The sequence below is a fragment of the Periophthalmus magnuspinnatus genome, chromosome 17, assembly GCF_009829125.3.
Source record: "Periophthalmus magnuspinnatus isolate fPerMag1 chromosome 17, fPerMag1.2.pri, whole genome shotgun sequence".
Lineage (NCBI taxonomy): Eukaryota > Metazoa > Chordata > Actinopteri > Gobiiformes > Gobiidae > Periophthalmus > Periophthalmus magnuspinnatus.
Genome location: NC_047142.1, coordinates 30394097 through 30409719, shown reverse-complemented (window position 1 = coordinate 30409719; position 15623 = coordinate 30394097). Strand labels below are relative to the sequence as shown.

The following is a 15623-nucleotide window of genomic DNA, read 5'->3' as shown; positions in this document are numbered from 1 at the left end:
CAAGTGCCAAGTTCAACATAGTAAAAGGAAAAAGCAAAAGCAAAAACATCACAGCAAAATGATATAATACTTTTAAAATGTATTAGAAACATGCAACAACACATAATAAAGGTATTCATATTTATTGTCACATATGAATTACACTGTGTTATAAAGCATAAAAACAAAAACAAAATAAACAAACAGAAAACGTCTTCGTCAAAACCGCGCTAACTGAGCTGTGTTCACACTTCGTCGTTGTTTGGTCCTCGTTTGAGCCCAATTTAGTCCTGACAAAGAATCTGTTTGGTTTTGTTCTAGCTCTGGTTTAGTCCTTTGAAAGTCCAGGTTTAGTTCCTGGTTTAGTCAAAGTGTGCATTCACACTTGTCCCTTTTTGGTCCTAGTTTTAGCGCACTATGAGTTCAAATGTAGACTTGGTTTGGTCTTGTTCTAGTCCTGGTTTAGTTCTGGTTTAGTCCCGGTTTTGATGTGCTGACTGTGCAAATATTACTGCGGAAGTTTAGTTAAAGCTAATGTCATGTGCTGGCACCCTAAGCAACCTTTTAAAATGTGCGTAAAATCATTAAAATAATCACACATTCTAAAAAAGTGAGTTTAGTCTTAGCATCACCACAGCAATCAATCCTCCGTCTCATTCCCATGCGTTTGAACCTACAGCTCTGGCTTCCTGTTGGCGTTCTCTAGATACGAGTGCCGGAGCTGGGCCACAGAGACCCTGGTGTCAAGCGTGCCCACGTCCCCGTTCGCTAACCCTGAGCTGGGCATGGACCTCGCCATCTCCCTGCCACCGCGCTCCATCCGGTACATGTTGGACGACTGGCTTATCCCGATATCCGACATCGACCTCGTCCGCACTTTAGGTTTCATATCCACTCCGCGGCTTCTGGCTTTTTGTGAATAAACTTCTGAATCTTGCCTTAGCTCTGGCTGCTCAACTTTTGGTCGATTTTGAAGCTCCATCTGTTCCATTAGTAGTTTTGGTTCTTTTCTCGGCGGTTCTTGAACCATTTCCACTTGGTTTAAATGTTCCTGTCTAGGTTGCGTTTCTGGTTTTAATCTTAAATTTTCCTGTTCGATCACTTGCATATTTTGTTGTCTCCTCCTTGCTTCAACTCTTTCCATAACATTGACGGCTTCTAGATTTTGATCCACATTATGGCGTGGTCTTGCTAGCGGTTGGATCGTAGCTTGAGGTTGGATCGTAGTTTGCGGTTGCATCGTAGTTTGCGGTTGCATCAAAGTTTGCGATTGCATCGTAGCTTGCGTTTGCATTGACCTAAACTGTTTTTCTTCCAGATTCTCAACATTCGCTGCTGGAAAAGTCCTCCCTCTCTCCCTCCGTTCAACTTGCCTTTCCCTCCCTCTCTCCCTCACTCTCACCTCTCTCGCTTTTTCCAAATCGTCCTCATTGCGTCCAACTCCTCTACGTTCTGGGCTATAACTTTGCCATTCCATCTCATCACTTCTTCCTCTCAGCGCAGTCGGATCGTCTACACTTTTCTCTCGTTTACGGATTTCCGATGGTAGAACCGCTTTACGACTTTTGAGCAATCCTTCCGTGTGAGGCTCTTCTTTCAGAGCTTGTCTCGCCTCCATTCTTGCCTCTCTATGCGCGGCGTAAATTTGATCAGCGCTGGGTCTTCTCCGTGGTACTTCCGGAGGTCCTGGAGCTTGGTGCTTGGTTGCTGGGGTGGGCATTGCGGGATAGGGTTCGGCTGCAGGGGGGTAGGTGTGGTGGGGGTGGGCTGGATGGTGAGCCGGGCTCGGTTGGGAATGGTGGATGGTTCGGTGGTGGGGGGTCTCGGGGTGGTGATGAGGGCTGAATTGAGGTGCATTTCCCTGGGTGCGATGTCGTGGTTGGGAGGGGTCCCCGTGGTGTCGGTCTGGACTCCAGTCGGGGGGTCTCTGGCCTGGGTCGTCCCGCTGCAATCGCTCCCTCGCACGAATTCTTGGAGAGAATAATTAAAAATGAGAATAGTTCTTTATATTTTAAAAGTGCTGTACCTGATTTTTATTGTCTTAAAAACATGAAAACAGAACAAGTTCATTTTGCCGTGGTCCAAAGTTATTCCTCACTTACCTTATCCATTCAGAGCATCCTAAATATTCACCACCGCATGTTTATGACTGCTTTTCACAACTGTCAGAGGCCAGTGTGGAGTTTTGCCGTAACAACAACTAGCATGCTAACGCACACTTCCTGATTATCGGACAATAAAATGTTTTCTAAGAAGATGCAGACAGTACACAGCAGACTTATTTTGACCTCAAGAGCTGCTTATACAACAAGACAAATTTTGCTCAAACACAGAGAAAAAACTAAATGGTGCCTTTGGAGGAATAGGTTTAGGGGGTAAAATCATCTGTTTACCAATACTAACACTAAAAATAAAGTATTGGATCATAATGGTACGTAATTGTGAATCATTGCCATAGACTGTATATAGATAAATGGACATAGCTGACCTGCTGGAAGTGATCATCAACTCTAGCTCCGATTCACTTTCTATTGAAAAACTTGCCCCTCTCTCTGTACCTGCTGCTGTCAGACTCGTCATTTTGGTCTTAAAATATTCATATTAATCAGCTCAACATGATCCTGGTGTTTTTATTTTACCATTTTGTCTGTAAATCAAGATGTGAACATAAATAACAGACAAATTAGGCGCCTTCTTTACCAGAGGTCACTCCTGCTAGCGTTAGCAACAAGTTTGATTGACAGTGTTGCTAAGTACTCCCTGCTTAACCAGTCTTGGAAGGAGGAAGGGGCGTTACCTTCAACAGCCTTACTCCAGATTGGCTCTTTGGTTGCTATTACACTCTAACAGAATTACAAATATGAAACTTGGCTCCAAATATGCTGCTATAATTGCCTCGATGAGCTTCATTTGACTGGAGCTGTGGGTGTCGTCACACTCCGTTAGTCCATGTCTTTACGCACTCTGTGGTCATAACTGATGCACAAAGGCTGAGTAAAGTAAAAGCTGAAACCACAGTCACAGGAGACTCGCTCTGTGATCTGTGGGGGTGTGTGTGTGTGTGTGTGTGTGTGTGTGTGTGGAATAATGGCTGCCCTCCTCAAGCACGGGTCACTGACACATCACTACCTCAAATCAGACCACACACAGGAGAGGAGAGAGAAAGAGAGAGATAGAAAGAAAGAGGGGAGATTGAGAGGAGTGGGAGAGGAGAGAGAGACAAAGAAAGAGAGAGCTAGAGAGAAAGAGGGGAGATAAAGAGAGTAGTGGGAGAGGAAAGAGACAGATTGCAAGAAAGAGGGGAGATAAAGAGGGGAGAGGAGAGGAGAGAGGGGGAAAGAGAGAGAAAGAGGGGAGATAAAGAGAGGAGAGAGGGAGAAAGAGAGAGATAGCATGAAAGGGGAGAGAGGGGGAAAGAAATAAAGAGAGAGATAGAGAGAAAGAAGTGAGATAAAGCCAGGAGCAGGAGGGGAGAGAGGGGGAGAAAAAGAAAGAATAAAAAAGAGAAATAGAGGGAAGATGAGAGATAAAGAGAGGAGCGGAAGAGAGAAGGGGAAAGAGAGAGACAAAGAGAAAGCTGGAGAGATAAAGAGGGGAGCAGGAGAGTGAACGTAGAGAAGAAGAATGGACATGGGCAGACAGTGCAAACATTCCCCAGTCTCAGAAATGAACTAAATAAACTGCACAATAAAAGTCTATAAGGAGCTTTTGTCATCATTATAACCATGTTGCTATGACGATGAAGCATCATACAGTATCCCACTGTGGGAGAACATGTGCACTTTATACTAAGAAAAGAGTTTATAAAGAAATTAGACATTAGACAATTAGACAAACCAAAAAACATAAAGATGAACATTATTAAAGCAATAAGGGAAGTGTTAGTGGCTAAATTCAATGTTTCTAAGACTACAAAAAAAAATACAACACCAAGAAAATATGGGAAATATGTTATCTCTACTGTAAAGAGATTGAGGAGTGTAGAGATGTAAAACAAAGGGGACACCAGCAGGATTCAGGCAGGTCTAGGGAGGGTTTAAGGAGGGTCTAGGGAGGGTCTAAGGGTTGGACTAGGGAAGCTTTGGGGAGGGTCTATGAAGGGTCCATCAGCAGATCTAAACTCAGTACCTCGCGGGCCTCATCTGGACGAACTCGGCCTCTAAGTCTGCGAGACACCAGTCGCTCTTTGAAAAGGCGCCCAGGCTACAGACAGCATGTTTGTTATTTATAATCTATTCTGATCTATTTTTGAAAAGTATTTTATGACTAGATATGTTTAAAATGTGTGAACAAAAGCTCTACGACTCACCCCTGCCTGTTGAGGATGCTCTGGGCCTGCTGCTCTATAAACAGGTCTCCAGGTGAAATGCCGTATCGCGCTGAGGGCAGTGATGCCCGGCGAGCTGTGCGTGGTGAGCTGGGCACGGCGGCAATACTGTAATCCCGACCTGACGAAGAGGAAGGGCTCATCTCTTTGTGTGGCGCCTCCTGGTGGTGACTGGGGTGCACTTCCTGGGTCCTGCTCCTGGGGGCGACAGCGGTGTGGTCATGTGTCCCACCTGGACAAGAAAAAATACATCAGCAATAAGGCCACACAATGTACAGTGGTCCCTCGCTATATTGCGGTTCACCTTTCGCGGTCTCTCTGTTTCGTGGATTGTTTTTAGTGCTGTTTTAAGCTTTAAGCTACTTTTTGACTGGATCACGGCTAATATTTACCTCCAAAAATGCTACAAAACACTTTTACTGTAAGTCTTTATTCCTTTATAACACTGATTAATTGTAAAATCCCACCTCTGCGGTAGTTCTCTTGGTTCATGGTTCTCTCGCGCTCTGAGAACCGGCTGCCCCGCTCCTGGTTTGGGGCGATTGTGGCATGTGAGTGGGTGGATGTGGTTGTGTGGGAGTGAGAGGGGGCGGTTGTGTGCGGTGGGGAGGTTGTGTGTTGTGGGCCGGTTGCAGTGGCAGTGTGGGGATCGGGCTGGTTCCTCATGTAAACTCGGCCCACTCCAGAGCGATAGGGGACACTGGGCTCCTCCACCTCCGGCTTGTCTCTTCTGGATGGTGCAGCCTGAGATGAAACAAGAAAGAAAATAGTCGTGAAGAATCTAATCACAATCACAATCTAATCACAATAGACGCATTTTTTGGTTAGGACTCATACAATGTTTCTATGATATTATGTTTCGTAGGAAACATTCAATATACAGTGGTCTCTCGCTATATCACGGTTCACCTTTCGCAGTCTCGCTGTTTTGCACATTTTTTTGTGCAATTTTACATGCTTTTTTACTGTGTATGAATGTGCATTGTGTTCTGCGTCCTGATTGGCCAAGAGACTGTAGACCATTGTCAATCAGTCTCCTCCTTGCCTTGTATACATACATGTAACTTTTTTGGAGTGAACGTGCCATTCAATGTTGAAACTCTGTATTTAGGTAGTGTTGCACTTTTGGAACGGAGAAGTGATAAAAAGCTGTTGCAAGCCCTCCTGGCGGCGAGTAAAAACAACATCACCAAAAAATAGCTAAATCCTGCTCCGTCTTCAGTAGATGGCTGGATTGATATATTATCTGAAATATTTAGGATGGAAACACTAACTTACACAATAAACATCGAAAGGAGCTAATTTTATAATAATTGGAACAAGTGGATCAAGTACATCACCCTGACTAGACCTAATTTTTTGTGACTTCTTTATTTTATTTTAATGTGCAATGCATATACAATGTTTGATTACAATTTGTTTTTCCTGTAATTTCCCCAGTTCTTATAGATAAATTAGTTTTTTCCCTTTTATTCTTTTAATATACTAAATTGGGATGGGATTAAAAGAACGTGTTGTAGTTATGAAAAGCACTTTTAAGTATAAGCAAGTAGTACTTTGAATAATAATGCTGTTTCATACAATATTTGAACTGGAAGGAATGTGTTTGTGCTATGTGTGTTCTTGCCGGAAAAAAAAGAAACAGAAAACAAACTAAACCTTGGTCTGAAAAATAATCTATTCAAATAAATTCACTTGACCTAAATGACTTTACAATGAGGCACCCGTTACTGTCATGTTACTAATAACTGTGCTGTCATTTCAGTGTACTCCCCCCAGTCACCAGCAGAGAGCGAAAACTGAGCTTCTGAGGTGGCGCAAACCCAAGACATTCTAGTTGTGAAGCAAGAGGCCAGTGCTGTACTCCAGGTGTGTTTATGATTAAGGTACTTTATCCCATAGTTACAGGTTTAAACAGTGTCAGTGCCTTAAAGAGCACAAACCTGAGGTGCCCTCTCACCTGCTCTGTGGTCTCCCTCCTCCTGTACCGGGGCGTGTAGTCCATATCCGCCTCCTGATCCAGCAGAATGCCGTACCTCTCTGAGAGCTGTCTGCGCCGCTCAGCTTTGTACCGAGCGATTCTCTCAGCCTTTGAGGTGAGGCTCGGGTCTCCGGAGCGCCCCCCGGAGGAGGAGGGGTTGGAGGAGGTGACGGTGACCGGGTCCACGTACACCATCATGGGCTCGGGCCGTGCTGCGACCGCAGGGGCTTTACTGTGAAGGGCTCTGTCTGAGGAGGGGGCCTGCTTCTGTGAACGGGGGTCATTTGGCTCATCACGACTATAACGCCGCACTGAAACAGACACAAGGAGGGATCAGAAACACAAGAAACTGTAAATATGTGGAGAAGAAGATATAAAGAGCCAATAAGTGTTCATGCTTGAAATGCAAATTACAGATGTTAGGATCCAGTAACTGGACAGACTAGATTAACATTCTCATATGTCACGGGAAATACATTCCTTCAGGTTTTACTCATAGACTGTATATATAAATGTACATAGCTAACCCGCTAACCACCGCGTTCCAAACAGGACGTGAACACAGACGCAATCTGGCTCCAATTCACTTTCTATTGAAAAACTGTGGCCCCTCTGTCTGTAACTGCTGCTGTCAGACTCGTCATTTTGGTCTTAAAATATTAGTATTAACCCGCTCTACATGATCCTGGTGTTTTTATTAGGCAAGTTTGTCCGTAAATCACCATATGAATAATATCACACCAATGAGGCACCTTCTTTCCCTGAAGCTGTTCCCATTGGCGTCAGCAACAGGTTCGATTGACAGTATTGCTAAGCGCTCCAAATTCGTCCCTATAACTGCCCTAGCCTCAACGAGCTTCATTTGACTGGAGCTGAACACTGTGGATGACGTCACACTCACTTTGTCCACTTCTTTATACAGACTATGATTTTACTGAACCTAACATCTTTAGCAACTTGCTCAAATAAATAAATAATAAATATACAGTATACCAGATTAAGCAAAAGTCACAGCATAAGTGTGTGATGGATTATTTATTTGTACTCGAGGTGAATATTATGTCATGTTAAAGCTGATGAGAGAAACCTGAACACTTGGAGGAAACCCGCCATTTTAAGTCGACGCAGAAAGGCCCTATGTGATCTGGAATTAAATGCGAAACCTTCTTGCTGTGAGTCAAGAGTGCTAACCATCTGGATCCTGTTATCTACCTGTTTCCTCAAGGACAAACTGGGAGTAAAAGATGGCTAATATTGGAAAGCATTCTCTCAAAAGTCTTCTGCAGTACAGTGGTAAAGACTAAACATTTATCACACGTCCACTCTCACCCATGACACAGGGCTCACAGGGGTCTGAGGCTCTGGTGTATCGGGGCGGATCCTCCTCCAGCATTCGGTTGGACACCAGCCCAGCGGGGACCATCAGAGCCGGGGGAACGTCAGACTCCATCCCCTCCAGACGACGGGCAATTCTCTCCTTCCTGATGGGACAAAAACAGGACTTTTGAGGGCAGATTCAACTACTGCTAATGCTGAAGTAATGCAAACTTTACTAATGCGATGCTAACACTATTACTGCTGATGCTAATGCTAATATGAGGCTAAACCAACCAGCTACGTACCTGTTCATTTCGGTCTCGTTTGTCAGAGGACCTTCAAAGTGTTTCTTTAGCTCTGAAACTGAAGATTTTACAGAAAGATCACTGCGCCTGTCCACATGAAACAAAAACTGGCACAAAGTTCAAGGTCTCCTCTGCTGTGAGTGAAGAATGTTAACCATCACGTGATCCTTCTGAAGAAAGATGCAGAAGGCATTCAAGACATGTCATGGTATGTGTAAACAACACACTGGTCTGGTCATTTGGAAATGTTCTCTGTCAGTATAAATAAACATGTGACATTATTTTTTTCATAATATCCTCGAAAAGTGGTGTCGTTATTCAAGCCCAAAGAAAGGACTCTAAGACATAAGATTAATATGACAAGTTTGTGGGGCCAATCCCAAACAAATAATGATACGTTTTAACATTTGTGGGTCATAAATTTGTAGATTTCTTTCAAAAACAGTAAATCTCCAATAGACCCCTCTCCTCAATCTGAATTAATGTCATCTAGAGATCATGAACTTATTGAAATGACAGATCTCACCCTTGGGAAGGACGTAGAGGAGTTTGGCATCTGGGTCGGATACACTCTTGACCAGCGCGGTCTGTGCACTGAAGGAGAGGTCGCTCTGAAAACTGCGCACACAGAAGGATTATGGGTCTGATGTGGTCTTCTACATATTTGTCCTGGTAAAGGATACTGTGAAGTGTGTCTCTGCTGTGACTGGACTTAAGGAGCGGACTGAGGTGAAGGTGACACGGCCGGAGCCAAAAACCACTTTGAGTCTGGGTCATTGAGAGCTGCTTAGGTTTAGCAAGAAATGTTCAATCTAACAGCTCTGATAATGCCTCTAGTATAACAAGTGGAGTTTTCAACTATTCTCATGGGATTAAGGAGGATTAAGTCTTGTTTTGGTGGCCAAACCTTCTTGTCAAACCTGATCTCGTCAGATTTCAGAAGCTAACACGAGGCAGGGCCTGGTTTGTACTTGAATTTGAGAATGATGGGAACACCAGGTGCCACAGTGGGACACCAGTGGCAAAAACTGTTGTTGTGTCCTTAGGCAAGACACTTCACCCATACTGCCTAGTAAGAATGTGATGTGAGTGCTAGTGGTGGTCGGAGAGGCCAGTGGTACAGAGTTGCAGCCTCGCTTCCATCCTTCTGCTCCAGGGCAGATGTGGCTACAGTAGTAACTTACCACCACGAGTCTTTAGTGAATGAATAATGTGTGTGAAGTGACTCTGAGTATCTGGAAAAAGCTCTGTATAAGACATTTGTATTATTATTATTATTATTATTATTATTATTAGTAGTAGTAGTAGTAGTAGTAGTAGTAGTAGTAGTAGTATTCCCCATAGAGTATAATGTAAAAACAGCACTTTGAGAGCTGCATGAGATCTGCCTCCAATTCAATGTATTTGATCAATAATTGTTCTGGAAAAGCTGTTCTAATGGAACACTAATGACGCCAAAGGGTTTGTCAGAGACACAAGCAAGTTAGATTTAAATACCAACTTCATCCTTTCACAGTTTGAAAACTGAGCACCAGCTTTAAGATAACAGTCACACGTGTCATTACCAGCCATTATGTACAAAATACACAGTACTTTTAACGTCAACAGGTTGGGTCGATGGCATAATTTTGATGAATATTACTCATCAAACATTTGTTAACTTGTTCACAAAACAACACCTTCCTGGCTTGTATATTACAGCATTTATACTGTATTTTCAATAATATAAATGATACAGCTAAATAAAAGAGGAGAACACTCAGGAGATGTTCTTGTAGCTCTACATTTAACACAGTGTCAGAGGGACTCTGCAGAGACTCTGCATGTTTACAGTAAACCACAGGGTCTAAGGAAAACACTTTTGTGCACATTTTTCGTTATTTTCGTTCAGTTTAGAAGAGATGAGGACCTCACCTTAAGGCGTCAGTGGGCAGGGAGGTGGAACTGCACAGTTTAGGAGTTTCGGGTTCAAATCCTGAAACGCAAAAACACAAAACTAATGTAACAACAAACATAAGTCTGTGACCGCTGTGGCCTTTCAGCTGGACTCTGCACAGTGTAATCCAGCAACAGGAAATGTACTGACAAACACACCTGATATGAGTTTATGTTGAAACATGGGAAATATTGCAATGGTGCAGAATTAATAATTATTATTAATAATATTGATTATACAATAATAATGACTGAGTGATACAGCCTCCTTTGATTATTGAATAAAAAGGTAAATGGTCACTTGATTTTTCCGCTGGCTTTGAGCTCTCAAATCACTTTACAGCAACAAACCAAGAATCATAAACTGCAAACTTTTGGCTGAGTGTGCAGAAACTGTACTGATTCTCCCTTTGCCTAATATCATTTGAACACATTTCCAGTGTGTTTTACAGGCTCGTCCAAGCCTCTCAAAGCTCTACACTCTACTCATTAGTCAGTCACTCCAAACTTAGAAGTGAGGCTGCCAATTTGCACCATCAGCTCTTCTAACCACCACCAACAACACTCACATCACATTCACTAAAAGCAAAGGTGGCTGAAGTGTCAACAGAACCTGGTCCAAGCTGGAATCAATCCTAACTGCAGAGCCATTGTCTAATATGGTCAATTCATCCTTAGCTAAGAGAGTGTTAGACTGAAGCTCTAAAGGACTCTGGTTAAAGGGTCTTGCCTAAAGACACAACAACAGAATTTGGAATCAATCCTCCGACCCTCAGGTTGGGGGCCCACTGCTCAAACCATAGAGCCACGGTCAAATATGAGCAATCTGCCCTTAGCTAAGAGAGAGCCTGAAGATCTAAAGGCTCTAGTTGAACCACAGGTTTTGGTGCAAAGGCCTTGGTGTCTTTTCAGTCACTGATGGATGAATTACATCTGCATTAATCTTCTCTCATTAACACCTCCAGAGGCTGGTTGTCCCTGGAAAGCCCCTCTCTCAGCGTCCTTCTGCAGAGTGGAGCTGGCAGTGGCACAGAGATTAGACTGAGGTCCTCCTCCACAGTCACAGACCAGGCTATAAATATGCAGACGCTGAAAGCACTCGGAGAAAACCAGGAGGTAGAGAGCAAACATGAAGGAGTACAGGGATAGGCGGTGTACCAACAACACAGAGGCACTTCACATTCACACTATCAAATGATAAATAAAAACAGCTTGGAATTGACAAGTAAAAATATAGCAGTAGACTCTTCTTTTCACCCTTCCTTATAGCGTCAGATCAAGACTGAATGTTTTTTGGGGGATTTTAGGGAGTTACCATTTCCAAACAAAAGCTTGAGTTACTTCTTGAACATCTCAAACTTTCAGGACTTCAGAGACCAGCCTCGTGCTGTAATCCTGATGCAATCCTGGTTCAGTTCTTTAGACCTGGTTTAGTCCCCGTCTTCTGCTGGTGCCCAGAGTCAGGACTAAACAGGAGGAATCAGTGTTTGAGTTTTATGCAGCTAAAACCTGAACAGACTTTGACAATGTTTAAATCCAGACTCAAAACGGTTCTATTTAGTTGTGTGTGTAGCATGTGACTGAAATAATATACATTTTATGATCATTATTTATGTTTTGATTAGTTTGCATAGTGATTTTAATGCCTTTCTTCTGTAAAACACACTTTACTTTTTGTGCAAATTGTGCTATATAAATAAACCTGCCTGGATGGATACGCATATCTGGGAACCCCCCCTCGATATCACAATACTGACACTGGAACTGATACAGCGCCATTTCCTACTATTCTCGTCTCAAGACCAGACATCACTAAATATTGTTTGGTAAATAAGTTAGTGGTTCCCAAAGACAATATTTGACTTTCTGAAAGCGAGATCAAGCATCAAGATCTAAATAAGAAGTGAGAAAGAGGCTCAAAGCTGCATGCAGTAGATTCAAAAACAAACTAAGCTGAGGACTAAGTTGTCGTACAAAGTTCTCCCTTTTTACAGCAGTACAACAGTCTTATCCCTGTTTTTCTCCAGGTCTCTCCAAAATACTCATTTGCAAACAGTTATTACAAAATACAGAACTTTGTCATGTTTATTATAGCCGTAACTGCTGACACTCAGATCATGTGTACCGCGTCTCCACGACTGTGCTGCAGACAAACAGCCAAACGCCAACGCACAAATAAACCTGTGACCACTCCATATCTGATAAAATTAGACTCATTACAACACGACCAACTATAGCCACAGCAGCGCTCATTAAAACAGAGCGAACGCACAGAGCCTTCAATGTAAACAACTCATCCAAAATGACTTCACATGACAATAATGACATTTTTTTTATTGTTTTGCCATAATGTTAAATACACAGTTCATATGCATCAAACGGAGTCATTCTAAAACGTTTATAATCACAATTTTGAACACGTTTTACCCTCTTTAATCAACAACATGAGAGTTATCGATATGATGCAACTGGACAAGTGCGGAGCAATTCTGAAATAAAAACAGAATAAAATAATTTACCATTACAAAAATCCCATGTCTAAGCTACAGGGTTGGCAGCTTTTATACAGATAAAGACCCCATGCAGACAGAGGGAGGGCATCTGGCACACAGGGACACTTCAGAACCTGTTTGTAGAAGTCTAAGCTACAGGGTTGGCAGCTTTTTTACAAAATAAGACCCCATGGAGACAGGAATAATCTATATTTTGCAGATTACGTTAACTAAAATGTTGCAACGTGTACTTCTTATTACACCTTACATGATTATAATACATTTTAATTGTTGTGTTTGTAAATTGGCGTGGACCCGCCCTCAGACCCTCTCCCTCCTCACACTAAATAGCATTAGTCGGGTCACGCAGGCTTGTGCGTAGCTTTAAAGGAATTCACGCTAAAGTCACGTTAATTTGAGACCACCTAAGTCCACGGGGCCCCTTAAACCTGAGCCCTGTGCGCCGCTCTTACCTTGGCCTCCGTTGGGCACATGACTGGCGTAGAAACTAGCAATCCATGGGTTCCTGAACATGTTTAGACCAGCTAAACCAGGGCCAAGCGTCCATACGATCCAAGCAAAGCAGGTTGGAAAAGAAAGGAGTGAGGAAAAAGTTCAACGGTAGATGAATGTCAGTTTGAAGGAGGTGAAGGAGCCAGGGTGGTTGGTGGTTGGAGTGTGCGGAGTGCAGCAGTGGCTAAAGCGGCTCAGGCCTAATCAGATTACAAGCAGAAATTAACCTGGATGATAAAAGCGCAGGGACAGGATTGGACCAGAGAGGCAGCAGAGCACCAGGGGGCTCAGAGGGTCCCATCTGACACGCAACATTCAACTATTCAGCCACTACACAACCACCACACAACTACTACACAACCAGTACTCAACCAAAATGAAGAATGTCACAGCTGAACTGGGTTTAATAGGGCCTGTTATAAAAGTCACAGAAGGATCAGGGTGCAGTTATTTGACATTGTAAGAGCTAGTCTGATATGAAGTAAAAAATAGTTGAGGGAAAGCAACAGGTAGATTCAAAATGTTTCTTTTGCTAAAGTTTATGGTTAAAGGTTCACAATGCAACCTGCTTGTCTTCATGGAGATGCTATTACTCTGTCTGGAATATTGCATTAAACTTTCCCATCCGACATTTATTCAGTTCCATGTGAGTTATTGCTAAAACATGATTTCTTACCAAGAGCTGTTTGTATTCACAGAGATAGAGAAGTTTAAAACCATCCCATGGAATATTCCATGGAGTCAAGCAGAAAGTATCACCTTTAATATCTCAGAGATCACTGGGCGTGTTCACATGAAACAAACGAATTAAAAACAATGTCCTGTGAGACAACCTCTAACAAAAGGGTTTCATGTTTACACATTACCAATAAGCATCAACACAAGATCTGAATCTGAATCTCACATTAGGCCTTTTGAACCGTTCCATGATCAAGAACGATTGTGGAGGGTTCCAAGTCCCACACTCACAGCACTGTCTGTGTCACAGTCCTGAATGAAGTTGAGCGAGGATTCACCCTGAGTTCTGAAGCAGACTTCATTCACTTTTTCCTCTTATCCTCTTCCTCTCCACACACAAGACAGTCTTGCAAACATAAAGTCACACAGTGCGTGTACATAAGCATCCGTGCTGTGCTTTAGTCCATCTCCTCCAACTGGGCCAAAGCCCCAACCATGCCAGGCCTGGACCCAGTTCATTTGTGCTCACACTGGACAAACGTACCATGCAGTAGAGGCTATTTCTGCTTGGGCACATTTCAATAGGGTCAATATGAGCACACCCTGCTTCACCAAATAGGTGGTTGTAAATAATAACCCAACCCACAACCTCCTGACTGACAGGACTGTGAACGTGACACAAGATAAAACACATCTTGCAGTACACACTGCGATGAGTCTCCATATCAATGCAGTGACATTTCTATTGACAAATACATTGGAGAAACAGACAAACAGCCTCTACACAAACAGATGTGTGTCAGAGGGAGAACAACACTGGTCCACAGTCGAGTTCAAAGTCACACAAGGTGAAGGAATGAACATAACATAACAAAACTTCACACATGTTAAAAATGATCATTGTTATTCAGTTATACAACTTCAAGATTCCAATCGAATGGACGGAGTTAGCAAATCACAAAGGCTGCAGTTTTTGTAATACCACAGTTTCCTCCACAAACAACAAATTGTCCTGTCTTGTTCTGCATAAAAGCTGCTAATCCTGTAGTTTATTTTCTAAAATACATGTGAATCTTGTCACTGTTTGTCAGTTCACACATCACATTTTTGCCAATTCCCCTGGACATATTTAAAATGTGAATTTTGAAAATATTCCTTTTATTATGACAATTGCAATCATAATACTTATACTATGTCAATACTGCAGAATTCTGCAGATTAACAACTGACACTTTAGCCGCCCCCGTCCCAGTGTAAACACATCTGTACAAAGTTTGAAACAACATTTAACAAAACACAAGTTTACTTTTGACAGACCCTTTACTCAGGAGCATCCTCTCTCTTCTTTCTCACATTCACACCCGCTCTCCCCCCTTGCTCCCCCTCGCCCCCCTCTCCCTCCCACCGCCCCTCCAGCCCTCCTCCTGTCTACACCTCTCTGCCGGGGCGTCCCATATAAGGACAGGTGTGCTGTGAGTGGCTGTGCAGAGGTCACCCTGTTGTTTACCAGAGCCACGCTGCTCTCTGTTTCTGTCTCTGTTCCACCAAAAGATAAGACTGTCGCGTTGTAAGGAGCAGGGCCGCTGATCTCAGGACGGGACGGGACCTGTCTTCAGATCGGTGCTGGCGCAGACCTGGGACGGCTCCTTTGTGCAGAGGAGAGCCGTATATTGAAGTACATCACAGTGATTGGACAAAGCATCCCACAGTTGTTTTTAATCACATCACAAAAACGTCATAATCAAGGACTTTGAAAACTTTCAGGTTAACAGGTTAAAAAGTAGCCGGTTTATGCACATCCTCTGGCATCACCTTTCTCGTTTTTTGGATTCCTCTTGCGATTGTCACCCTCATAAAAACTAGAACAACGAGAGGTACAAAGCATTTAAAACAGATCACAACAACAGTGTCTAATCTAATCTGGCCAATCTGTCACTGCTGATATACAGATACACTCTCTCCCCCCTCCTATGTCCTAATCTCCATCAAAGCAGCAGAACCACGAGCCTCTTCAGCCTCTCTATGTACTCCTCTTCACCACCACCATTGTTTACACACCCCAGGGAAACCACAAACCATGCACAGAAGACGTTTAA

At 43.1% G+C, this 15623-nt stretch overlaps 1 protein-coding gene across 10 annotated transcripts in view; it reads right to left on the bottom strand.

The window, feature by feature from the left end:
• The window catches only part of LOC117384838 (supervillin-like), a 51499-nt gene extending 38499 nt beyond the window's left edge, over positions 1-13000 (bottom strand). For 4 of the 10 annotated variants that reach the window (XM_055228461.1, XM_055228464.1, XM_055228462.1 and 1 more), the window contains exons 1-10: positions 12810-12999; positions 9824-9884; positions 8436-8527; positions 7910-7967; positions 7617-7768; positions 6267-6598; positions 4774-5050; positions 4289-4538; positions 4108-4182; positions 657-1949 (exon numbers count right to left, since the gene is read on the bottom strand). In XM_055228461.1, coding sequence (XP_055084436.1) covers positions 657-1949; positions 4108-4182; positions 4289-4538; positions 4774-5050; positions 6267-6598; positions 7617-7768; positions 7910-7967; positions 8436-8527; positions 9824-9884; positions 12810-12870 — 2651 coding nt within the window. In that variant the 5' untranslated portion in view covers positions 12871-12999. Of the gene's footprint in view, positions 1-656; positions 1950-4107; positions 4183-4288; positions 4539-4773; positions 5051-6266; positions 6599-7616; positions 7769-7909; positions 7968-8435; positions 8528-9823; positions 9885-12809 lie in introns of all 10 variants that reach the window. The other 6 variants (XM_055228468.1, XM_055228469.1, XM_055228463.1 and 3 more) reach the window with 5 other exon arrangements.
• Positions 13001-15623: the final 2623 nt, after the last annotated feature.